The sequence below is a fragment of the Mustela lutreola genome, chromosome 2 (genome assembly GCF_030435805.1).
Source record: "Mustela lutreola isolate mMusLut2 chromosome 2, mMusLut2.pri, whole genome shotgun sequence".
Classification (NCBI taxonomy): Eukaryota; Metazoa; Chordata; class Mammalia; order Carnivora; family Mustelidae; genus Mustela; species Mustela lutreola.
The window spans coordinates 18,879,512-18,902,333 of NC_081291.1; the positions used below are offsets into that span (position 1 = coordinate 18,879,512).

General features: G+C 57.1%; 5 protein-coding genes across 9 annotated transcripts in view; 2 read left to right on the forward strand and 3 right to left on the reverse strand.

The window, feature by feature from the left end:
* The first annotated feature begins 7 nt into the window (after window positions 1–7).
* On the forward strand, window positions 8–7,795 carry WDR6 (WD repeat domain 6). Its single transcript, XM_059160871.1, has 7 exons — window positions 8–362; window positions 3,450–5,931; window positions 6,040–6,123; window positions 6,210–6,326; window positions 6,439–6,557; window positions 6,657–7,255; window positions 7,388–7,795. Exons 1-6 carry the CDS (start codon window positions 263–265, stop codon window positions 7,115–7,117), a joined length of 3,363 nt encoding a protein of 1,120 aa, XP_059016854.1. The 5' UTR covers window positions 8–262; the 3' UTR covers window positions 7,118–7,255; window positions 7,388–7,795.
* DALRD3 (DALR anticodon binding domain containing 3) lies at window positions 7,319–11,351 on the reverse strand. 2 transcript variants are annotated; one of them, XM_059160877.1, is made up of 12 exons: window positions 10,179–11,351; window positions 9,809–10,104; window positions 9,430–9,686; window positions 9,263–9,342; window positions 9,053–9,181; window positions 8,630–8,691; window positions 8,444–8,505; window positions 8,278–8,360; window positions 8,017–8,199; window positions 7,819–7,932; window positions 7,647–7,715; window positions 7,319–7,553 (listed from the first exon to the last, which is right to left on the reverse strand). In XM_059160877.1, the coding sequence occupies exons 1-12, from the start codon at window positions 10,341–10,343 to the stop codon at window positions 7,434–7,436; spliced, it is 1,620 nt and encodes a 539-aa protein (XP_059016860.1). In that variant the 5' UTR covers window positions 10,344–11,351; the 3' UTR covers window positions 7,319–7,433. The 2 variants fall into 2 exon arrangements, with proteins under 2 accessions (XP_059016860.1, XP_059016859.1); XM_059160876.1 differs by having other exon boundaries at window positions 7,319–7,715.
* A 1,465-nt stretch (window positions 11,352–12,816) lies between these two features.
* NDUFAF3 (NADH:ubiquinone oxidoreductase complex assembly factor 3) lies at window positions 12,817–14,516 on the forward strand. Of its 2 annotated transcripts, none has more exons than XM_059160883.1 (5): window positions 12,817–13,010; window positions 13,519–13,739; window positions 13,897–13,963; window positions 14,075–14,175; window positions 14,255–14,516. In XM_059160883.1, exons 2-5 carry the CDS (start codon window positions 13,641–13,643, stop codon window positions 14,369–14,371), a joined length of 384 nt encoding a protein of 127 aa, XP_059016866.1. In that variant the 5' UTR covers window positions 12,817–13,010; window positions 13,519–13,640; the 3' UTR covers window positions 14,372–14,516. The 2 variants fall into 2 exon arrangements, with proteins under 2 accessions (XP_059016866.1, XP_059016864.1); XM_059160881.1 differs by having other exon boundaries at window positions 12,852–13,447; window positions 13,547–13,739.
* Window positions 14,517–15,097: 581 nt separating this feature from the next.
* Window positions 15,098–20,045, reverse strand: IMPDH2 (inosine monophosphate dehydrogenase 2). Of its 2 annotated transcripts, XM_059160878.1 has the most exons (15): window positions 19,828–20,045; window positions 19,334–19,382; window positions 19,013–19,114; window positions 18,822–18,896; window positions 18,292–18,498; window positions 17,701–17,788; window positions 17,428–17,627; window positions 17,253–17,343; window positions 17,058–17,153; window positions 16,721–16,792; window positions 15,916–16,059; window positions 15,685–15,829; window positions 15,443–15,586; window positions 15,279–15,362; window positions 15,098–15,179 (listed from the first exon to the last, which is right to left on the reverse strand). In XM_059160878.1, exons 1-15 carry the CDS (start codon window positions 19,923–19,925, stop codon window positions 15,158–15,160), a joined length of 1,617 nt encoding a protein of 538 aa, XP_059016861.1. In that variant the 5' UTR covers window positions 19,926–20,045; the 3' UTR covers window positions 15,098–15,157. The 2 variants fall into 2 exon arrangements, with proteins under 2 accessions (XP_059016861.1, XP_059016862.1); XM_059160879.1 differs by lacking the exon at window positions 16,721–16,792 and having other exon boundaries at window positions 19,828–20,039.
* Window positions 20,046–20,261: 216 nt separating this feature from the next.
* Window positions 20,262–22,822, reverse strand: part of QRICH1 (glutamine rich 1) — a 53,355-nt gene continuing 50,794 nt past the window's right edge. For both annotated transcript variants that reach the window (XM_059160874.1, XM_059160875.1), the window contains one exon: window positions 20,262–21,245. In XM_059160874.1, the coding sequence (XP_059016857.1) occupies window positions 21,053–21,245 (193 nt within the window). In that variant the 3' untranslated portion in view covers window positions 20,262–21,052. The remainder of the gene's footprint in view (window positions 21,246–22,822) is intronic.

Here is a 22,822-nt window from a genome sequence, read left to right on the forward strand (position 1 = left end):
TAGATTGGGCCAGTGGGAGCCCGCGGCTGCGCTTGGCGAGCGTCACGTCAGGGGGAGGGGCGAGGACAGTCTCGCCAATGACGAGCTGGATTTCGTGGGGCGAAGGGTCGTGATTGGACACCGGCCGTGGGCGACCCTGGACTCCGCTACCTGTTGCTAAGGCCGGTGCAGAGCGGCTCTGCTGCGCGCGAGGAAGGCTCGTCTCGCGAGAGCGCTAGCTCCCTTCTTGGCCAAAGGCTGCCGCAGCGGCTCGAGGATCGACATGGACGCTCACGAGGACTACGTCTGGCCGCGGGCAACCTCGGAGCTCATGCTCCTCCCGGTCACGGGTCTGGAGTGCGTGGGGGATCGGCTGCTGGCGGGTGAGGTTTGGTGCGCGCTAGCGGAGAAGAAACTGGGCGCTCTCAGGGGGCGGGACCATCAGAACAAAGGGATGCCCGCAAGGAGGAGGACGGGTGGCGGGATGAAGCCTGACCGAGGCGGGCGGGAGCCCAGGAGATGGCGGGCTGGAGGCCCGGCCGGAGGAGCCCAGGAGACAAAAAAAACAACAACAACGATGTGGCTATCGAGTTCCTTCGCAACATGCAGCTGACGTGGAAAAGGCGCTGGGGCCGCGGGAAAATGCGGGAAAACGCAGTGGCTTGGGAGGCGGGGAAGGGAGGGAGGGCGGTGTGTGGCCCCTGCCGGGGGCCAGGAGGGGAGGGTGAGGGTGAGTCCCCCTCAAGGTGGGCGGGTCTGGGGGGCGGTCTGTGGTGTGGGCTCTCGGGGGAGGGCGGGGCTTTGGGCTCCCAGGGGCGGGTGAGGCTCCTCCTTGGAAGGTGGGGACTACGAGGATGGATGGGGTAGCGGGAAACCAGGGATGAGAGCTTTCTGAGTGGGCCAGTGCTTGGGGAGGCAGACGCTGAGGCGGGTTCTCAGATGGTTGCATTCAGGAGATCGAATGTTGATGGCCTTTAGGGGGAGGTCAGGTCGAGAAGCATAGGCCATCAAAAGCCTGGGACCTGGGGTGCATGAGCCTCTGCCTTCGGCTCAGGTCACGATCTCAGGGATCGAGCCACCGCATGGGGCTTTCTGCTCAGCGGGGAGCCTGCTTTCCCTCTCTCTGCTTGATGCTCTGCCTACTTGTGATCTCTCTGTGTCAAATAAATAAATAAATGAAATCTTCAAAAAACAAACAAAAAAACATGAAAGCCTGGGACCTGAAGCAACAGAGCCCTGGAGAGCTTCCAGGCCCAACTGAAAGCCTGGTGACTGATGGTGGTGCTGCTGTTTTTTTAAAGGCCCTGAGACAGGGCATTGTCTTCAAGCCTTGAGAGAGCTGCTTCCTATCCTAAGAGGGTGGTTTTGTGTGTGTGGAGGGGTGGCCTAGCTATGGGGGCTCTGGAAGCCCAAGGTGTAGGAACCCGTGGTCGGACATGGGTTAAACTCCTAAGGCTGAGGGAAGGGATAAGTAGGCAGAAACCCAAAGAATCACAAGAATGAGCTAGGAGAAGAGAAGAGGTGAGTTCCTGGCAGAGGGTAGGCATGCCAAAGGCCTTGAGACCGAATTCATTACTTTGGTGGGGGAGGGGGAGAGTTCCTGTGAGGCTGAGCAGGGATAGGGTCTGGGAGAGGAGGCTGGAGAAATGAGCTGCGGCTATACCATTTTATACCTAGATCTGACTTTATGATGTTGGAGAGAGATCCTGTGAAGGGTTTTAAATGGGGAAATGACATGGGAAATGCAGGTTAGAAAGCTCATCAAGTGAATTCCCCTGCTCCTGTGATTTCCAAAGTGACTTTTAAACTGCTACAATTCTCACATTCCACCCATGTGCATCTGTTATCTCAGTTTCCAGCCTTCTCTGCTCGTGAGTTCAGGCCCAAGTGCATAGGTGCGTTCAGATTGAAGTCCTGCTGGATGCTCCAACTGAACAGGGAGAACAGCAGCCGCTCAGATGCTCCAGCCCAAGCATTTCTTTAAGTCCCCAAGCTAGTCTGGTTGATTTTGACTTCATACTTGTAGCATCTGTCTGTTTCTCTACCTTACTGCCATCATTGGAGGCCATGGCAGCTTTGGCTCCCGATCGCCTCAGCCGCATTCTCTCAGGCCATCCGTGACCCCTTTGTTTCCTATTCCAAGCACATAACCTAGAGTTCTTGCTCACCTCAGGGCCGTTCAGCTTGCTATCTATTGGCCAAGAAATGATCACCCATCTCCCCCACGCCTGCTCTTCTCTGGTTACCGCTGATCTCCAGGACATTTGGCAGCATCCCTGGCTTCTATTCCTAGATTCCAGTTAGCATAACTCCCAGTTCTTACAACTAGAAATGTCTCCAGATATTGCCAGATGTCTTCTGGAGGGAAATCGGTGGAGTAGATTTCCCTCTTTTATAGTAAAGCAATCTGAATAGTTCTTTCCTGGAACTTACCAAAGTTACAACAATGTAGGTTACTTGGGTGATACTGTTTAGTGTCTGCCTGATGGCCTGGAGTCTCAGTTTCCAGGGTCTGTGCTCCTCTTACTCACTACTCCAGTGTGTATAGTTCCTTGTCTGGTTTATGATTGATGCTCACCGTCTATCTATTGAAAGATGGAGATTGCAGGCGAAGAAGGGCGTGAGGGGCTGTTAGTGTCATCTAGCTTAACACGTGATAGACACCCGGGACCAAAGTCACTGTGGTGGGGGAGGATTTGAAAAATCTTTAGAAAATGAGCACATGGGACTAGGCAACTGAGAATTTGAGAAATTGTGGGAAGTTGAGTAGAATAAACGGTGAGCTTCTTGGTTTGGGGATGGGGCTGGATAGAGGGTGGTAGTGGTCAGTGGAGCAATCAGTGCAGTGAGGAGCGTTGAGAGAGCTTGAAGGTAAGCTAGTAGAGTGAGAGGGGCCCACAGGGGCCCACAGGGCAGCCAGAAGGTAGCTAAGGGTCATGGGAGTCGTGGCTGCCAAAGTGGGGGCCACCTCTCCTGGTTTTTCCTGTCAGTGTTGAACATGCTCACATCTGAGCCGCAAGGAAGAAGCTCTTGGAAATTTTATTTATTCATTTGCAAGAGAAAGCACAGGCAGAGGGAGGAGGGGCAGAGAGAGAGGGACACATGCGCTTCTTACTGAGCAGGGAGCCCTGTGGTCTCAGTCCCAGCACCCTGGGATCAGGACCCAAGCCTAAGGCGGACGCACACTGACTGAGCCACCCAGATGCCCCATTGGGTGAGGTTTTGTTTTTTTTTTTTTGTATTTTTTTGAAGATTTTATTTATTTATTTGACAGAGAGAGATCACAAGTAGGCAGAGAGGCAGGCAGAGAGAGAGGGGAAAGCAGGCTCCCTGCTGAGCAGAGAGCCCGACATGGGACTCGATCCCAGGACTCTGAGATCATGACCAGAGCCGAAGGCAGAGGCTCAACCCACTGAGCCACCCAGACGCCCTTGGGTGAGGTTCTGATGTGACTCTGTGCTTTTGTCTAGGTGAGGGGCCGGATGTCCTGGTGTACAGCCTGGATTTTGGTGGCCACCTGCGGATGATGAAGCGTGTGCAGAACCTGCTTGGCCACTATCTTATCCATGGGTTCCGGGTGCGACCAGAACCAAATGGAGACCTTGACTTGGAGGCTATGGTGGCTGTGTTTGGGAGCAAGGGACTCCGAATTGTGAAAGTTAGCTGGGGACAGGGCCGCTTCCGGGAGCTCTGGCGCTCTGGCCTGTGGAACATGTCTGACTGGATCTGGGATGCACGTTGGCTTGAGGGCAACGTGGCCTTGGCCCTGGGCCATAACTCGGTAGTGCTGTACGACCCTGTGGTAGGGTGCATGCTGCAGGACGTGCCCTGCACAGACAGGTGCACCCTCTCCTCAGCCTGTCTGATTGGAGATACCTGGAAGGAGCTGACCATAGTGGCAGGTGCAGTTTCCAATCAGCTCCTTGTCTGGTATCCAGCAGCTGCTTTAATAGACAATAAGCCTGTGGCCCCTGACCGACGAGTCAGTGGGCATGTGGGTGTCATCTTCAGCATGTCGTACCTAGAAAGCAAGGGCTTATTGGCCACAGCTTCAGAAGACCGAAGTGTCCGCATCTGGAAGGTGGGTGACCTCCGGGTGCCTGGGGGTCGGGTACAGAATATTGGGCACTGCTTTGGTCACAGTGCCCGTGTGTGGCAGGTCAAGCTTCTAGAGAATTACCTTATCAGTGCAGGAGAGGACTGTGTCTGCTTGGTATGGAGCCACGAAGGGGAGATCCTTCAGGCCTTTCGGGGCCACCAGGGTCGTGGGATCCGGGCTGTAGCTGCCCATGAGAGGCAAGCCTGGGTGGTCACCGGGGGTGATGACTCAGGCATCCGTCTGTGGCACCTGGTAGGGCGTGGGTACCCGGGTTCAGGGGTCTCAGCTCTCTGCTTCAAGTCCCGTAGCCGGCCAGGTACCCTCAAGGCTGTGACGCTGGCTGGCTCCTGGCGAGTACTGACAGTGACTGATACAGGAGCCCTGTATCTCTACGACCTTGAGGTCAAGTGCTGGGAGCAGCTGCTGGAGGACAAGCGCTTCCAGTCCTACTGCCTCCTGGAGGCAGCCCCTGGTCCTGAGGGCTTTGGACTTTGTGCCTTGGCCAATGGGGAGGGTCGTGTCAAGGTGGTCCCCATCAACACTCCAACTGCAGCTGTGGACTTGACCCTGTTCCGTGGGAAAGTGCATAGTTTGAGCTGGGCCCTTCGTGGCTACGAGGAACTCCTGTTGCTGGCATCGGGCCCTGGTGGTGTGGTGGCTTGCCTGGAAATCTCAGCTGCGCCCTCTGGCAAAGCCATCTTTGTAAAGGAACGTTGCCGGTACCTGCTGCCTCCCAGCAAGCAGAGATGGCACACATGCAGTGCCTTCTTACCCCCTGGTGACTTCCTAGTGTGTGGGGACCGCCGGGGCTCTGTATTGCTGTTTCCCTCCAGACCAGCTCTGCTCAAGGATCTTGGGGTTGGCGGCAAGGTGGGAGCTATCGCTGGAGCACTTGGAGAAGGTAGTGGCAGTGATGGGGAGGAGACCGCCTCCACCGAGTGGGGCCCTGTGTCCACCCTCCCTTCTCTGCATGGGAAGCAGGGTGTGACATCAGTCACCTGCCATGGTGGCTACGTGTATACCACAGGGCGCGATGGCGCCTACTACCAGCTCTTTGTGCGAGGTGGCCAGCTGCAGCCTGTCCTGAGGCAGAAGTCCTGTCGAGGCATGAACTGGGTGGCTGGGCTCCGCATTATGGCCGACGGGAGTATGGTCATCCTGGGTTTCCACGCCAATGAGTTTGTGGTGTGGAGTCCCCGGTCACACGAAAAGCTGCACATCGTCAACTGTGGTGGAGGGCACCGCTCCTGGGCCTTCTCGGATACCGAGGCGGCTATGGCCTTTGCCTATCTCAAGGACGGGGACGTCATGCTCTACCGGGCTCTGGGTGGCTGCACCCGGCCGCACGTGATTCTCCGGGAGAGCCTGCACGGCCGTGAAATCACTTGTGTGAAGCGTGTGGGCACCATCACTCTGGGGCCCGAGTTTGAGGTGCCCGGCTTCATGCAGCCTGACTACCTGGAGCCTGGCAGCGAGGGGCCGGGCCTGACCGACATTGTGATCACGTGCAGTGAGGACACTACTGTCTGTGTCCTGGCACTCCCCACCGTCACTGGCTCGGCCCACGCACTTACAGCAGTGTGTAATCATATCTCGTCTGTGCGTGCCCTGGCTGTGTGGGGCGTTGGTACCCCGGGGGGCCCTCAGGATCCTCGGCCAGGCCTGACTGCTCATGTGGTGTCTGCGGGGGGCCGGGCTGAGATGCACTGCTTCAGCCTCATGGTTACCCCAGACCCTGGCACCCCAAGCCGTCTCGCCTGCCACGTCATGCACCTTTCGTCCCACCGGCTGGATGAGTACTGGGACCGCCAGCGCAGTCGGCACCGGATGGTCAAGGCGGACCCGGAGACCAGGTGATGTGCGCATTGGGAGGTGGGAGCACAGAGTGGTGGCCCGAAGGGCAAGCCCCTTGCCGCTGTTCCCAGGCCTCCCCTAATGGCAGGCCGGTGTGGTCTCTGCAGGTACATGTCCCTCGCTGTGTGTGAACTCGACCGTCCTGGCCTTGGCCCCCTGGTGGCTGCAGCCTGCAGTGATGGCGCAGTGAGGTGAGAGCAGAGGCCCTTGGGTCAAGAGGTGAGGGTTGGAAGGTGTCAGGAATGGGCTCTGAGCTGGGCCACCCTCCGCCCCCCAGGCTCTTCCTTTTGCAGGACTCCGGGCGGCGGCTGCAGCTCCTGGCTGAAACCTTCCACCACAAGCGGTGTGTCCTCAAGGTCCATTCCTTTACGCACGAGGCACCCAATCAGCGACGGTGAGAGGGGCTGCCTGGCGGGCTTCCGTGGGTGCAGGCGGAGCAGGGGAGGGGTGTCCCCTGTTGCTCTCCGCCCCCCTCGCTGACCCAGCTGCCTGTCCCTGGCTCCCAGGAGGCTCTTCCTATGCAGCGCCGCCACTGACGGCAACTTGGCCTTTTGGGATCTCACTGCCGTGCTGGACCACGGCTCCACCGCCCTGGAGCCTCCAGCAGACCCCGGGCTTCCCCACCGTGAGTAGCCATTGTGCAGCCATGGCTGTCCCTCCCCACCTCCCACTGCCCTTCGCCCGTGTGGCAGGCTGGGCCCTGACAACCATCTTCTTCCTTCAGGGCTGGGGACCCCCTGCCTGACCCTCCAGGCTCACAGCTGTGGTGTCAACAGCCTGCACACCTTGCCCATACGTGAGGGCCATCTCGTGGCCAGCGGCAGTGAGGATGGCTCCCTCCATGTCTTTGTGCTGGCTGTGGAGACACCGGAGCTGGAGGAGGCTGTGGGGGGTGCTGAGCTGGTGCCCCAGCTGCATGTGCTAGAGGAATACTCCATCCCCTGTGCACACGCTGCCCACGTGACAGGCCTCAAGATCCTAAGCCCAAGCCTCATGGTCTCCGCCTCCATTGACCAGCGGCTGACCTTCTGGCGTCTGGGGCATGGGGAGCCCACCTTCATGAACAGTACCGTGTACCATGTCCCAGATGTGGCAGACATGGACTGCTGGCCTGTAAGCCCTGAGTTTGGCCACCGCTGTGCTCTTGCAGGCCAAGGGCTTGAGGTTTACAACTGGTATGATTAAGGTGTCCCGCGGTGGCCGGCGTGCCGGGCATGGGACCTGCTCGCAGATGGGGTGGAACAGGAGTGACCGTCTGTGCCCATGCCCGGCGTGAAGGGAGGCGGCGGCCGCGGGTTCCTGGCTTCAGAGCAGGAGCTGGAGGTGAGTCAGGGGCCGTTCAGGCCAACCAAAACCACGCCCCACTGCCTACAAACAGGACCAGACTTTGTATAAAACAGAAGCAATTTATTTTGCCTCCACATCTCTAATAAGATCTTGGTATCTTTTTTCCAGGTGATGACTTTTGTAAACATTCCTAGATATCGGGATCTCTGTGGCCTTAGATGTGGTTCAGTGGAGGGAGACCCAGCGTGGCTAGGCCAGCATGGAGCACTTCACGCACAGCCCGCAGAAGCTGGAGACGGGCAAACATTTGACCAAACAGGTGTGGTCGAGGCTCCTGGAGGAGAGAAGGGGCCTGCTGGTCTCCTCCTTTGCTGCCCTTGCACCCCTGCAAGCTCCCCCCACCCCGCCCCCTGTGCTGTGTACTTACCCCTAGGATGTGTACGCGGTTATAGTATGAGCTGAAATCCATGCTGAGCTGAACCAGGAACTTGCACATCTAGAGACAGAGACTGAGTCACTGGCCGGTCTCTTTGATCTTGTGCCCAGCCCAGAATAAAGCATCAAGCGTGCAGTGTCTGTGCCGGGCTTCTCTGCCTCACCATCTCAGTGTGCGCAGTCGCGTGGAGCCCCGGGGCTGCGCACGCCAGGGCTGCGGTCTGGCTCAGCAGCTCTGGGAAGGGGAGCACGCCGTTGAAGAGCAGCAGCCACTCGCCCTGGGGGGTGGGGGTAGAGAAGGGTGCTGGGAGGGGAGGTTCCCAACCTCCTACAGGTGCCTAGCTACCCAGGACGACACTCACCTCATCCTGTAGCAGTGAGAAATCGAGACTGCTCACAGGTGGAAAAGTAGGGTACAGACCTTGTTCCCTGCTGTGCTTGTACCCCTCAAATAGCGTGGCAAGACGGGCACAGTTATACATGACGAAGGTGCCGCTCTTGGTGCCCTTTGTGGAAATGCTGCCGTCGGCCAGGGCCAGGAGGAGCTGAGGAATGGGGGCACAGCTGCAGGCATGACACCGTGTGTTCCACAAGCCCTGATCCTGTCGGGCCCCCGGGCTTACCTGACTCTGTGGAGCTGTGCTGAGCATCTCAAACTTGATGGTGGCTGCAGACAGAACGCTGAAGACCTCTGTCCAAGTTGGGTCTGTGGGAGTTGAGTCAGTCGGTCTGGGCAGACAAGCAGAGGACCCCCCCCCCCCCCCACCAAACCAGCACCCCTGCACGCACCTTGGCTGAGCTCCCTGCCACGCTTCAGGGCTGCCGCCTTGCACACCTGGGCGTGCCGGAGCCTGCATGAGGAGCAGAGTGAGCCGAGGGTCTGCGGGGAGGGGGCACCTCTGGGGACAGATGGTCTTCCCTCCACCCCCACCTCGACAACCCTGACTTGGTAGCCTCCCTTCCAGCCTGACTCACTCATAGTACTCGGGGGCCATCAGGGCGCTAGCTGCTTTCACTGGGCCACAGACCAGGTGCTTCTGTGAGGGAGAGAGCAGGCGCTTAGCCCAGGTGGCGACACTGCCAGCAGTAAATCTCTCCGAGAACCTAAACCTGGTGCCTGGACTCCCCCAGCCTTTTGCCAGCAAGCTCTGGGCCTCGCTCCCAAGCCCACCCCTCAGCGCACAGCCCAGCCTCCCCAAGCTGTTCAGTGTTCTCTGGAAAGCGCCTCCAGACCCCACCTTTTCCCAGGACACTATACGAGCTGCAAGTCCCCACTCACCTAACATCTCCCTCAAGGCCAAGTGTCCCCTATGGACTCATCCGCCCCTGTGCCCCTTGATGGATTTGCAAAGGTCCTGGGTTGGTGGAGGGAGGGGGCGCTCCAGCATCCCAACCCACCTGTGTGCGAGGAGCCTGCTCATCCAGCTTCCACCAGAGCAAGTCCAACTTCTGTTGCTGGAACTCCTCCTCACAGCTCACCACGTGTAGGGCCATGCAGCCCTCAGCATCAGCGTCTGGGGCCGTGGCCTACAGGGTAGGAGGACGGTCACCAGGCGGGCACAAGGCGCAGCTTGCCAGAGGCCTACAGGGTGGGCGTCAGTCACTAACCAGGCCCGGAGGGCCGTCCCCAGGCCAGTGGCGGACAGCTGCCTGCAGCTCTGCCAGCACGCAAAGCAGATCCTCGGTCACTGCAGACAGAGCACAGGGTCGTTGAGGCTGGCCAGGAGCACACGGTCCCCATCTTCCCAACGACCCTGAGAAGCTCCAGCTCCTACCCAGACACTTGTCCACGTTGGGGTCATAGCCAGCTGTGCATCCCCGCTCTCGCATCACCTCCTTCAGGCACACTGTGCCCAGGACGCCAGGGGGCAAGGCTCCTCCATCGGGGGCGGGGCTAAGCTCTGCCAGCAGGAGGTTCCTCAGGGCTCCGGTGGCGGCATTCTCGGAGGCAGCGGGCCAGTCCACGCGCAGTTGCTGCAGGAAGGTCCGCATGTGCGGGTCCCGCACGGCGGGTACCAGCCGCACACTCGCCCTGGGAAACGAGGACGGCCGTCTCAGCCCGAGCGACCGGCGCAGCTCCACCCCCTTCCCTCCCGCAGCGGCTCTAGGCCCAGGTCGCCACCCCGGCCGGTTCTGGCCTCGCGGCGCGCTCACCCATGAGCGCGCAGAGCTCGCGCCAAATGATCGGCCACGAGCACGGCGCGCAGCTGGCTCAAGCGGAGCGCGCCAGGGGCGCCGCGCAGCGCCGGGCAGTGCAGGAGGACGCGCGGGCCGGGCGCGGCGGGCGCGGCGGGCGCGGCATAGGCGGTCACCGCGCCGAGCACGCGCTCGAAGACGGCGGGCCGCTGCAGCTGGAGTGCCAGACCCGCGGGCGTCAGCTCGCAGCGCAGCACCGGGGCCACGCCGGGGCCTTGCAAGCCGGCGACCGCACGGACCACATGCTCGGGCACCTGCGGGAGGAAGGGCGGTGAGGCGGGCTGCGACGCTGCCACTGGCCGCACATCCCCGCCCCGCTGGCGCCCACCTGTCCATCCCCGAAGCGCGCTTGCAGCGCGGGCCGCGGCGCCAGGAAGTCTCGGGCGCGCAGGTGGCGGGCACGCGTCTCCTTAAACCACACGGGCTCGCCAGGCCCCAGGGCCGTGTTGAGGGCCCCTAGCGTTTCTCCGACCCCCAGGCGCCCTGTCGCCATGGCGACCGGAAGGAGCCGGCGGAACCGGAAGCCCAGCGTCTGGAGGCCGAGCTTCCGGGAGGGCAGACTGGCTGGGGCACATATCCTGTGGAGGAGATACCTGAGCGGACAGGTGCGCCGCAGGGAACCGTGGAGGCCGCTTTCGACCTTCGGCCCCAGCAGTCCCTCTGCGTGGCCCGCCTCCCGGCCCCGGCCCCACGAGGTCCGCCTTAGGCCTAGAGTTCCGCCGTCGTCACCGGCATTAGCAGCCAGGGAAAGGATCCTCGCTACCGGGTGGGACCCAGACCCGACTCTTTAGCTCATCGAAATCTTACCTATTTGTGATAACGTTTCATTCCCCACATTTGACACTTGATCAGACGTCAGAAGTTCCAAGTGAATTGTCATCGGAATAGGGAACCTAGCATTAAAGCCATTTTCACGACCTCCTTAAAAAAAAAATCTCGTTTTGAAGGAATCTGTGTTCTGCGCCTTCAGGTTATTTACAACCATTTCCTCCTTTGAGATTTGGGTCGTCTTTACTCCCGATAAATGCGTACTCTGGTAGAATTTCTTCTCTTGATTTTTGTGGAATTAGAACCGTCACGATACTTTGCAGAATTACCAGTTTTTAATGCTTTTCTTTTAACCTTGTGTACATTATCAGGGATACTCTTGGCCCGGTTTAGGTAACGAGCCATTGTAGGCAAAATAAACAATGTGACCATAAGACCTAGCTAAAAGACTGCTCTCAGTTGGGAGTATCCCACTGCACTACAGAGAGAAAGCTCTTTCCTCTGTCCCATGAGGGCTCGTTTTCACTTCAGTGTAACTTAAATCCCCTTTTCCTCTATTTTCTTTAATGGAGATCGAACCTGACACAGCACAGAGCAGAGTGCAGGAAACCCATAATTACTGCTCTGGAGCAGTGAGAGTGCCCAGTGTTCAGAAAGGAGAGGGATCCTAAGGGCAGGAATTCTGGCAAGACCTCTTTCTGGGGCAGGCCTGCAAGGCCCCTGCTGGGATCGCCGAAAGAGCACTGGGCGGACACGACATTCCCGATGGCTTCTTGGGTGCCCACTCAACGGGAGTGATCGTGTCATTCCAAAGCGCTTTCCATTCCGCAGTCGCATGACCCAGGGACAGCTGCTAACAGGGCTGGGGGCTGGAGGCCAAGCTGGGGACTTCAGCTACTCTAAGTACACGAAGACGGTTGGTGTGGGTTTTCCCCAGGAAGTGAAAGGCTATCTATAGCGAGCTGCGGGCTGGGGTGGCCCTGCTCTGTGGGACTCACCGCCATTGCAGCTCTGTCCAAAGGCCCTGAGACCAACCTCCCTTGTCAATGTTACTCCAGGTTCCAGAGATGACTACAAACCTCGCTCTCCGATGTCTATGCCCACCACTTCCAACTTGAGAGCGCATCTGAGACAGGGGCGAAGACCAGAGCGACCCACATAAAGTATGTCTGGGGGTCAGGGGCTGGCCCACCCCATCGAGGCCAGGACGCTGCTCTGGCAGGAGAGCAGGGAACGAAATCCAAGCGCAGCTGGAATGCTCTGGAGACAACAGCTGCTTTTGGGATTCCGTTGCCCGCTGTCCAGCCGTGGGCGGGCGGGGGGGGGGCGGGAGATAACCCCGGGAGGATGGTGGTCCCTTACCCTGGGGCCAGATCAGGAACCACCCCGCCTCCCATTCCCAGTACCAGAAGACTGACCTAGGAGTGGGCGGTAAAGCCGAGTGTAGTGGGAACGAGGCGCTCACCTGGGCCCCTAAACAATAGGAAGATTGGTAGGGGCCTCCCCTGGGACCGGTCCCGATCCGGATTAAATCCGCAGGGTGGGATTATTCCTGTTGGTCTCATGAAGCCAGGCCACCCGTGCGGTGACCATAGCGGGGAGGGCTTCGGGATCGGCCAAAAGAGAAGTTCCCCCGTGGGGCCGGAGAGGAAGTAAACCCGCGCACCCGCCTCGGGGACACCCCCGAACCCAGGGCCCTTCGTCCCGTGACTCTGCCAGCGCCCGGAGCGCTGGGTGGGGGTGGGGGGGGGTGGGGGGGTGCCCAATGGCGGCGACGGGACCCCCGGGAATCCATTGCGAACGTCCTCCGCCGTGCCGAACCTCCCTCCCCGCCCAGTGGGTAGCAGACGCGTCAACGTTCCCTTTAGGCCACGACACGGTGGGGGCGCGGAGATCCCCGAAAGCCGCGCGGGCACCAGCGACTGTCGCGCCCGTAGGCCCTCTGATTCGGCTCAAGACGGGGGGGGGGTCGGGGAATTCTCGGGCCGCGAGCATGGTGAGCGACGACAGGGCGATGCTCCAGCCGCTGTCTAGTTCAATAGCTGGTCCCGTTCGGCCGGGTCGATCCCACCCGAAGAGCCACAATCATCCGACAGCGGCGTCCCCTTCCGCTTGCTCGGGCCGCAGACTCGGAGCCATTTTAAGGAGAAACCACTCAGCCACGCCCCCTCGCGCTCCCGACAAGCCAATCCACGCGCAGCCACGCCCCGGGAGACGCGCGGCGACGACGCCAACGGTCGCGCGGGCGACGGTTGGGGAGGGGCGTGATTCGCGGAAAGCAAGGGAAACCTGAGCCTGCTGCCCCGCCCTGGGAACCCGACGCCCTAAAGCCTGGGATTAGGGGTTTGGAGGCTGGCTCCACGCCCTGGCCAGGTGTGCGGGACTCGACCAGGTGCGCCGCCGCCCCGCCCCAGGCCCCGGGAGCCCTGCGTAATGGCTGAGAGCCGGGGACTAGGCTGCGGCGGGGGCCCAGGCCGCTCTCTGAGGCCGGCCACGCCACCAGGTGTCTGGCTCCCCCAGGACGGTCTGCGGGGGCCCGGGGCGGGGCGGGCGGCAGGTGCAGACACCGGAGCCCCGCTAGGGGACGGGCCCTCCTGGGACAATTGGCACCGGCCGGTCCATCAAAATCCCGCGCTGGGGCAGCCGGCCTGCGCGGTGCCCTCCGGCACCTAGGGGGCGCTGTGGGCGCGCTGCGGAAGGTTCCGCCACGACCCCCTGACCCGGCGCCGACATCCCCGCACGCCGGTCAGCCATGGTCGCCGCGTTCCTGCTTCGCGGCCTGTGCGGAGCGCGAGCCGTGCTACGCTGTTCCCCTGCGGAGCTGCTGAGGTGAGCCCGGGCCCAGCGTCCCCGATCCCCGCCCCCACGGCCATTGATCCCGGCCCGGCTCCTCCTGGCAGGTTAGAGCCCGAGCACACTACTCCGCAGGGCCCCACGGCGAGGGCACCGGCTCACGCCGGCGGACGACGAGCTGTATGAGCGGACGCGCATCTCTCTGCTGCAGCGCGAGTCCCCGCAGATCATGTATATCGACAGCTACAGCAGCCGCGGCTTCATGGTCAACGGAAATCGCGTGCTTGGGCCCTGCGCGCTGCTCCCGCAGTCGGTGGTGCAGTGGAACGTGAGCAGTGAGGCAGCGGAGGGCCGGAGTCCCGGGCCTGCCCCCCCGATTCTGGCCCTCGCCGACTTGGGCTTTTCCGTTGCTCGTTTGGGGCGCAGGTAAGGGCTCTGTGGGGAAAACCGCGCGAGCTTGTTTAACTTGTCTCCTCCCAACACAGGTAGGAAGTCACTGGGACATCACTGAAGAAAGCTTCTCTCTCTTCTGGTTGCTGGAGCCCCGAATAGGTACTGGAGAAGGGGAGGGCTGAGGTGCTTCCAGCCCTGGAAAGCCAAAAGCCACCCGCCCCAGCCTCCGCACAGAGCTGCCGGAGGCTAGCCCACGCCATCTTTCCCTAGAGATTGTGGTGGTGGGCACCGGAGACCGGACCGAACGGCTGCAACCCCAGGTGCTGCAAGCCCTGAGGCAGCGGGGCATCGCCGTGGAAGTGCAGGACACGGTAAGGTCCGCCCCTCGGGAGCGTGGAGCGGGACCCAGGCCTCGCCCTCGCCAAGCTGATGCAGGCTTTCTCTTTGCAGCCCAATGCCTGTGCCACTTTCAACTTCCTGTGTCATGAAGGCCGAGTAACAGGAGCTGCTCTTATCCCTCCACCCAGAGGGACGGCGCTCCCATCCTTAGAACGAGCTGCAGAATGAACTGCCAGGAATTGACCTGACCTGTCCAGGAGGGCCCTGGCACTTTTTGCAGAGCGCAGGAGTTTCCAGTGCTTTCATTAGCCCTTCCTCTTTGGCACTGTAACACCTCTTTCTTGCCAGCAAATTAATAATTTAATCCACTTTTCCCATTTTGTATTAGGTGTGTTGCTGGTCAGGAGCTGCTGCTGGCTCAGTGGGTTCCTGTGTGGGGGTGTGTGTGTGTGTGTGAAGAAACCAGGGGATCCTCTTTTTATGCAGACTGCTTAGCTTCTCAGAGGCAGGAGGCAGTCCGGGCACCTGCTCCAAACTGCAGATCAATGTATTTGCTCACATATACCTCTGAGAGGGCCTCAGTGCTTTCTCCACAAGATCCTCTAACTCACATTAGAATATGTATGTGGGTCTCAACCTGGTCCCTGTGGCCAAGCAGGAGGCCCTGTGGGTGCCAGTCCAAAGCCCCCAAGGACTATTCCATGACCTGTTCTAAGCAGCCACAATGTGAGACTGAACCCTTGTGAGCCAGGGTTGGCTAGACCCGGCCAGACTCCCTTGTGAGCTGCCACAGGAGGGACTTGATAAATTTAGAATTAGTACCTCCTTCAGATCTGAGGAATAGCTTGACCTCAGGGTCTGAGGCTTTCTCTACAAATGAGTGTCATGTTTGTTGTATGTATCTGTGATAGTGGCCACCACACCTGCCTGTTGACCTCAAAGATCAAGCACCACTTTTTTTTTTTTTTTTCCAAACTTTTATTGAAAAACTGAGGGGGTATGCTGTATCCCTTTTCAGAAAAGCCTCTTCTCATACCTGTAAGCAGAACAACCAGCTTTGAGGTGGGGTCAGGAGGAAGGAGGCATGGCAGAAACCTCTGCCCCAAGGGTGGATGGGTACAGAAGGGTCACTTACGAATGGAGGCTGTGAACACCTCCTTCCACCTGAGCTGAAGATGTTCTCTTCTCAAACTTGAGTTCTCCAGAATACATCATGGCTCTGAAGAAGGGCAAATGTCTGATGTAGGTACCTGGCCCTCAACTAGCTCCTCCACCCATGTCCCGGCTCCCCAGGCTTACCGGACTTGAGTCAAACTCTTGGCACCAATGTCCTGGCAGGAGTGCTGGATGCCAGCGATCAGGTATGGCACAAATTTGTGGATGGACCCTTTGTCCTGCACAGCCCCAGAGACCCCCTGGGCCACTTTGATTTTATCAGCTTCACTGTAGGGAAAGGTAAGGCAACATAGGCAAGTTCAAAGCATGGATGAGCCCATCAGTAGAAGGCTATCAGTACGGGGTAACTGACCTTCCTGTCCCACCTGAAATATCGGTTCTGGCTGCTGAGGTGCTTGTCCATGGCATCAAGAGAACCCATACCACGGTATTTCTTTAGCCGGATCCCATCAGAGAAGAAGTACTCGCCAGGGGCCTCAGTGGTAGCAGCCAGGAGGGAGCCCATCATGACTATGGACAAATGGGTGTGATGGGAACAGACCCTGAGTGGCACTGGGGAAGGAATCCCACCAGACTCCCTGGGTGTCGGGCCTCACCTGTGGAGGCCCCAAGGGCCAAGGCTTTGGCAATATGGCCCACATTTTGGATTCCTCCATCAGCAATAACAGGAACACCGAAGCGCCGTGCATATTCTGACACCTTGTACACTGCTGTTGCTTGGGGCCGCCCGCAGGCCAACACTGTTGAGAAATGGAGGAACAGATGGGTGGGTGGAGTTAGTGGGGACATGCAATGGGACCTGGGCCATAACTCTGCACCCAGGAGCGTTCTGCTACACCTGCATCAGGACTACAGCCCAGCTGAGATTCCTGTCTGGAATGGCTGCTGCCCCATCTGCCTTCCAACAGTTTTAAACAGCTGTGACAGCCTCCACTCAACCCTGTGTGTGCACGTGCATGTGTGCATGGCCCAGGGCAGCCTCAGGCACATGCAGTCAGCAGCCCGGAGAAGCCCCACCCAACTGATACCAAGTGGGGGTTGGGGGTCACCGTGCAGTTAGTATCCAGAGGCCCATCCCTTCCTCCCAGCGGGGTTGGCAGCTCAGGCAAGATAAGGGGAGTGGTCATGTGGAAGGAAGAGTGGCCTTGTTGGTCCTTGAGCTGTGCCTACTGTAGGAAATGTGGGCCAACTAGGGCCTACCTGGGAAGGGGGTCCTGCCCTACAAGCACCCCAGGAAAAGGAAGGAGCTGTGTTCTCCAGCAGCCCCCAAAACCATGGTCTGTCATTCAGTTTGCCCTGCCCACCCATCAGCACCACAAACCCCGGGAGCTACAGCTACAGTCAACCAAGCAGCCGGGCAGTGGGCAGCTGGGCCGGGCCAGTGGGCCGGGCTGGACTTACTATAGCAACCCTTGACAGTAGAAGGGCATTTGGGGCTGTGGGACTTTATGTCTGGAGGGATCTTGGGAGCCACTAAATAAAACAAACAGACCAGAGTTTAGAGAGGGTGCAGAGCAGGAGCAAGGAGGCCAGGCTAGGCAGGGGGGAAGTGGCAGGTGAGGAATGACGAACTCGTCTTCCAGCATGTCACCCATCCAAGGGGCCTGTTTGGCCCTGGGACTGCCCCTACTGGAGGACTCAGTATAGTTCCCATGGGAGTGCTTGGCTCCAGGCCATATGGGGCTAAGGGCCCTGCTGATGTCAGGGTCTCTGAGGGCCCCGCCAAAGCATTTCCTACCTTCCTGGGTGATGCAGATGGAGCCACTGCCCATGCCCACCCGCAGGGCATCTACACCAGCATCAATGAGGTTCTTGGCTTGAGCAGCCGTGACCACTACAGTGAAGAACAGGGAAAGGCTGTGTGAAGGTCTGAGGGGGAGCCTAGTTCCCCTAACACTTGCCCCACACACTTTGGTGCCCAGTCTTGCCTCACCATTGCCTCCAATAACTTGGAGAGAGGGGTATTTCTCCTTGATGTACTTGATCATGTTGATCTGGAAGATGGAGTTTCCTTGGGAAGAGTCCTGGGACCAGGAGAAAGTCCCAGTGAGACGTACTGGTATGAAGGCTGTCCCTACCACCCCACCCTGCCTGTGCAAAGTGCTTACCAAAACCACTACGTCCACACCAGCCTGAGCTAGCAAATCCAGCCGATACTTGTCATCTTCATGAGTGCCAATGGCCGCTCCGCACAGCAGCTGCTTCTTGGCGTCTTTGGAGGCCAGTGGGTAATCCCGGTTCTTCTTCAGGTCTGTCCGGGCAATGATGGCTACCAGCTCATCGTCTTCATTTACAATGGGTAACTTTCCTGAGAGTAGGGAAGGTACATAAATCAGAACCCTGGTCTTTGGTTCCAGAACCCTCCTGTCTCTAGAACTCACCCTTCTTGCTGCGCTGCAGAATTTCATTTGCTTCCTTCAGTGTGATGCCTGCAGGGGCGACCACCAAGTCTTCTCTCTTCGTCATGATCTAGCAGTGAGGGGAGCTGTGAGAAGGGCCCAGAGACCAGACCTCCCAATACACCCTGCCCTGACTCAGGGGTGAGGTTCTACAGACCACCACGAGCACACACCTGTACCCAAACCACCCTCCTCAAATGAACCCAACAGCCAGTGCAGCAGTAATAGTGGCATGGATGAAAACTGAGTAGGAAGGACGTGGTACACAGAACATGCTGTAATGTTACATAGTGGAGAAGAAGGGCTCTGCCGAGGAGGCTGAAGTTGGTCCTTGAGCACTGCCCCCACCTTGGGAGTGGCAACAGAGCATACATGCTGGCAAACACTTGTGCACAATGAGAGCATTTGGTGGGAAGAGATGCAGGAACCCCACAAAGGGGTCAGAGACTTGGCTGGGCATTCATTGATCTTTCCTGGACAGCAGAGACCCCCAGAAATGCCATTCAGGCAACAGAAACCGCACCTTAAGCCTTGGCTGCCAGAGATTGGGTTTGCATTGTCAATAGCACCCACCTCTTCCAAAAACCGGTCGTGCTCTTCCTCCTTGAGAAAATCTATGTCCCTCGAGGAAATGATGCCCACTAAGCGGCTCCCCATCCGGCCCGTGTCGGTGATTGGGATACCACAGAATCCATGCCGGGCTTTGGCTTCAAACACATCCCGCACTCGATCCTTGGGGCTGAGGACCACAGGGTCCGTAATGAATCCCTGCTCATATTTCTGGAAGGGATGGTGAGAAAGAACATTTCTGAACCATCTTTATCAGTCTGAAGCCTGGGGTCTGTGCCAACTCCCCCCTCTGGCAAGTACCACAGGACCAAATCACAATTCAAACCCAGGGATAGTAAACATGGGTGGGCTCTAGGTTCTATCCACCTGGTCCTCTTCTCTTAGGACACAGGGTCTTGTGCTCTTCTCAGGAATTGAACCCCCAAGTGGGGAAAAAGGGATCCTAAATTAGGAGAACAAATCCCCCACTTCCACCCCACTCCACCTCAGTGCAATTCCCAGGAGTTCTTGACCACGATCCTTGCCCTTCTGACCTTCACTTTCCGAACTTCATTGGCTTGGAACTCAGGTGTACAGTTGTGGTGGATGAAGCCAATACCACCTGTAAGCTGCATGATAAACAGAAGACAGCGAAAAAGTGACAAGGAGCAGCATGACTATGTGTGTCTTTGGGGAAGAGTGTGAGTGAGGTCCCTCCTTTTGTCCTTACGCCCACGATGCTCACCGCCATCGCTATGGCCATGCCGGCCTCTGTCACTGTGTCCATGGGTGAGGAAACCAGTGGGGTCTTCAGAGTGATTTTTTTGGTCAGAGCAGAAGTCAGGTCCTGAGGAAATACAGCCAGCTAATGTGGGAAAGCACCTCATAAAAGCCTCAGGGTGGTGTCAGGTCCCCCATAAAACAGGTGCCCTGTATGACCTGCATGTCAATCAGACTATTCCACAGAATCCACCCCCAAGCCCAATCTGCTGTGGTAGCAGAGACAGGGAAGAGAAGTATCTTACCCAACCTTGATGCTCAGGACCCCAATTCTGGCCATACTCACCACCTGGTCTGCGGTGAAGTCGATGTACCCAGGGAGAATGAGAAAGTCACTACGGGGGAGGGGAGCGAATTTGGATTAAGGCTCAGGCTTAAGGGGGCCCGAGATTCCATCCCCGCAAATCATGTCATAGGGCATTTGGGCGTAGAGGGCACTGACCCAGCCCTTGTCACAGGCAGGGCAGACAAATCACAAGGTGGAGATGAAGACGGGACCTTTTCTGCCACCTAGCTGTCATCAGCGACCCTGGCACCCTGACAACTCCATGTGCCGAAGAGAATGGAGCTTCTAGCTTGAAATCTCAAGCACTGCCAAGATGCCTCCTCCATCCCGCCCCACTTCAGATCTATCAAATGGAGCCCCAGAGATGGGTGGGGGATTCTCCGGAACCTGTCTCCCATGCCCAGGTCCAAGCGGGCTCAGTGAAAAACCCCGCCCGGCCTCCCAATCCAGCGCGCCGCCCCTCTTCTCCCCAGGTGAGCCCGCTAGCCCCGCACTTGTAGGTGAGGCCGTCCCCGCAGTTGAACAGCTGCTGTGCCGTGAGCCCGTCGTCTGGCACGTAGGACGTGCCCCCGCTAATCAAGTAGTCGGCCATGGCCAGTGCCGGGCAAAGCCGCGTGTGCCCGAAGACCGCGCCGCAGAGGCCTCAGCCGTCCGGGCCGCGCCAATATAAACCCGCCGCTATCGTCATTCCGCCCTACGCGTCACTGACGTCAGGACGTAGCACGAGCAGGCGGAGCCCGCGCAACTCGCGGGCGGGGCTGAGTGAGCGCATGCGCAGAGCACGCCCTAAGTGTGCAGCCACAAAGTTGGGTGTTCCCAAGGCCGCCCCCTCCCAGAAGACAGTGACCCGTTCAACTAGCAGTTAAGGCTTTGCTTCCACTGGCCCGCTAGCCTCCTCCCAAATAAAGAGGCGATGTTCACTAGCATGTTGAAAAGACGTGCTTGTCATTCTTAATAAACAACTAGATTAAGAATACATAAGAGAAACAGAGTGGTATCTTTATATGATACACGAGTGTATGTTACAAGAATTCCATCAGGCACAGGAGCCTCAGGTTTAAGGCCTCAATGTCAGGCCAAAAAAAAAAAAAAAAAAAAAAAAAAAAAAAAAAAAAAAAAAAAGGCATGGTAAAGTTTTTACTTTAACATCTAAAATGTCACTTGTCAGAAAGGAGGGTGTAATAGAAATTGTCTTTAATAAATCATAATTGAAGTTCCCCTCATTTTCCTTCCATTAAGATGCTAAGTTTATGTCTGAGCATGAAGAAAGAAAAGACCATGGCTCCCCTGTGGTCAGCGACGTCCGCCAGTCAGAGTGGAAGCCAGCTGGGGAGATTCCCTAGAGGGTCCGTCACTAATTCCATCTTTCTGGAGTAAGGGAAGGGGCCACATTTCTCCTAACAGTCCGAGCCCTTTCCCCAGGCCCCAGACAAAAAGAAAAAGCCAGCCAACAACTTTCTAGGACATCTGGCTTTCAGGAAACCCAGAGCCCCCACGGGCTGAGGAATCTGCTGCGGCAGATTTATGGTGACACACAGGAGGCAAAGTTTCCTTTTACATTTTAAACAGAAGCAGTCTGAAAGGCTTCATAACTACACCAATTTAAAAAAAAAAAAAGAAAAAGAAAAAGAAAAAAAACGGAGGCCTCTTCTTTAGTGTGAAAGTCTGTCCATTTTTTTTTTTCCTGGATCATCTCCCTTGCACCATGGCTTAGGGATCTCAGTGCATGGTGCTTGCGTTGGCCACTGCGATGGCCTCCTGAATTTCTCGTATCACCAGGATCCGAGTCAGCATCTGTCCCATTTGCTCTCTGCTGATAGGCTGGACCGAGTACCAGATTGGGCTGTTGGGGGCCACCACTGGCTCAGGCGTCAGATAAAACGTGTCATTCCGGCCTTTCACACTCTGGGGACTGAAAAATATATCAGTTTAAAAGTTGGGTAAAACCAAAACATTCTCAACCTTCCCACCCTGGAATCTTCCAGACAGATGCTATATGCAAAATGTGGGAAGACAGCAGCTTTCAAAAGTATGACAGCATAGCTACCGAATTCCATGCAGTCAACACACAATTACCTCTAGGGCCTCCTTTGGGGCTACTGCCAATACCAGCTGCCTCCCTTCCATTCCTCCCTCACATGCAGCCAGCTGTCATTCCTCTAACCACCTGCCTCTGGATATCAGGGTTCATCTACTTGAGTCTAACCATATTCTACTTGGAACCAATTTCACTGCCTACAAGTCCTCTCTAAGTTTTTGTTCATGTTGTTTCCTCTACCCAGTTCACTGAATTCCCAAATTTGACGTAGGGGAATCTGCCTTCGACCTTGGCTGTGATACTGGACGCTTACTTGGGCTCACCTCCACTCCCTCAAAATTGTGCTGTACTTAGCATATGTGGTCTTCTAACAGTTACATTCACCTATCCACTCAAGATTTATCAAAGGGGGGCGCCTGGGTGGCTCATCCATTAAGCGGCTGCCATGGTCCTGGGATCAAGCCCTGCATTGGGCTCCCTGCTCAGCAGGAAGACTGCTTCTGACTTTCCCACTCCCTCTGCCTGTGTTCCCTCTCTTGCTGTGTCTCTCCTTCTCAAATAAATAAAACCTTAAAAAAAAAAAAAAAAAAAAAAAAAGATTTATCAAAGGGATACTGTGTGCCAGGCCTGCAGTAAGGGCTGATATTCAAGAAATGAGCAGGATCCAAGACTCCCTACCTTATGGAACTTACAGATATGAGACAGTGAACAATTAAACAGTTACATAAATAAACACAAAATGACAATCAGTGATAAGTCCTACAGAGGAAAGAGCCCAAAAGAACAGGTAGGGAATCTGGAAATGCTTCTGATAAAGCTGTTTTGAAAAGAGGAGCAGAGAGGAGTGAACTAGCCAAATACGGGGGTGGGGAGGGGACTCTTGCCCAACAGGGAAAATTTCTAAGCTGAGGACTGGAGGTAGAAGAGCAAGATGCTCTGGAGTGGAGAGGAGCCAGTATGGCTAGAGAGCCACAAGCTACAAGGACATAAGATTAGCAAGGGGGAGTTATACATAAGGCCTTGTTGGCAAGATTAAGATTACTCTTTCTCTATGCAATAAATGGAAACCACTAAAGGTTTAATCTAAGTAACATAAGACCTATAACATAGAAAGATGACTTTGGCATTGCTGTAAAGATGACATTCCAAACTGCAAGGGTAAGAGAGTAAAAGCCAAGGAAAGAAATGCCCCCTAGACTGATGTTGCTAGTGACAAAGGTCAAGGCCAGGAAGATGCAGGGCTATACTATGCTACATTATGGAGGCCACCCTTCTATACTTTCCTTCATCTACCTTCATTCCCCTCTCCAAGACAGGAAACCACATAAAGTCACAAAATAGTCATTTCACTTGCTTTGGGGAAACCAGTCAGGCTGCTTCTCTATTTAGCTTTTTGGAAGTGTGTTTTTACTCTGTTTGGGACTAAAGAATGCCTTGTACACAGGTACAAT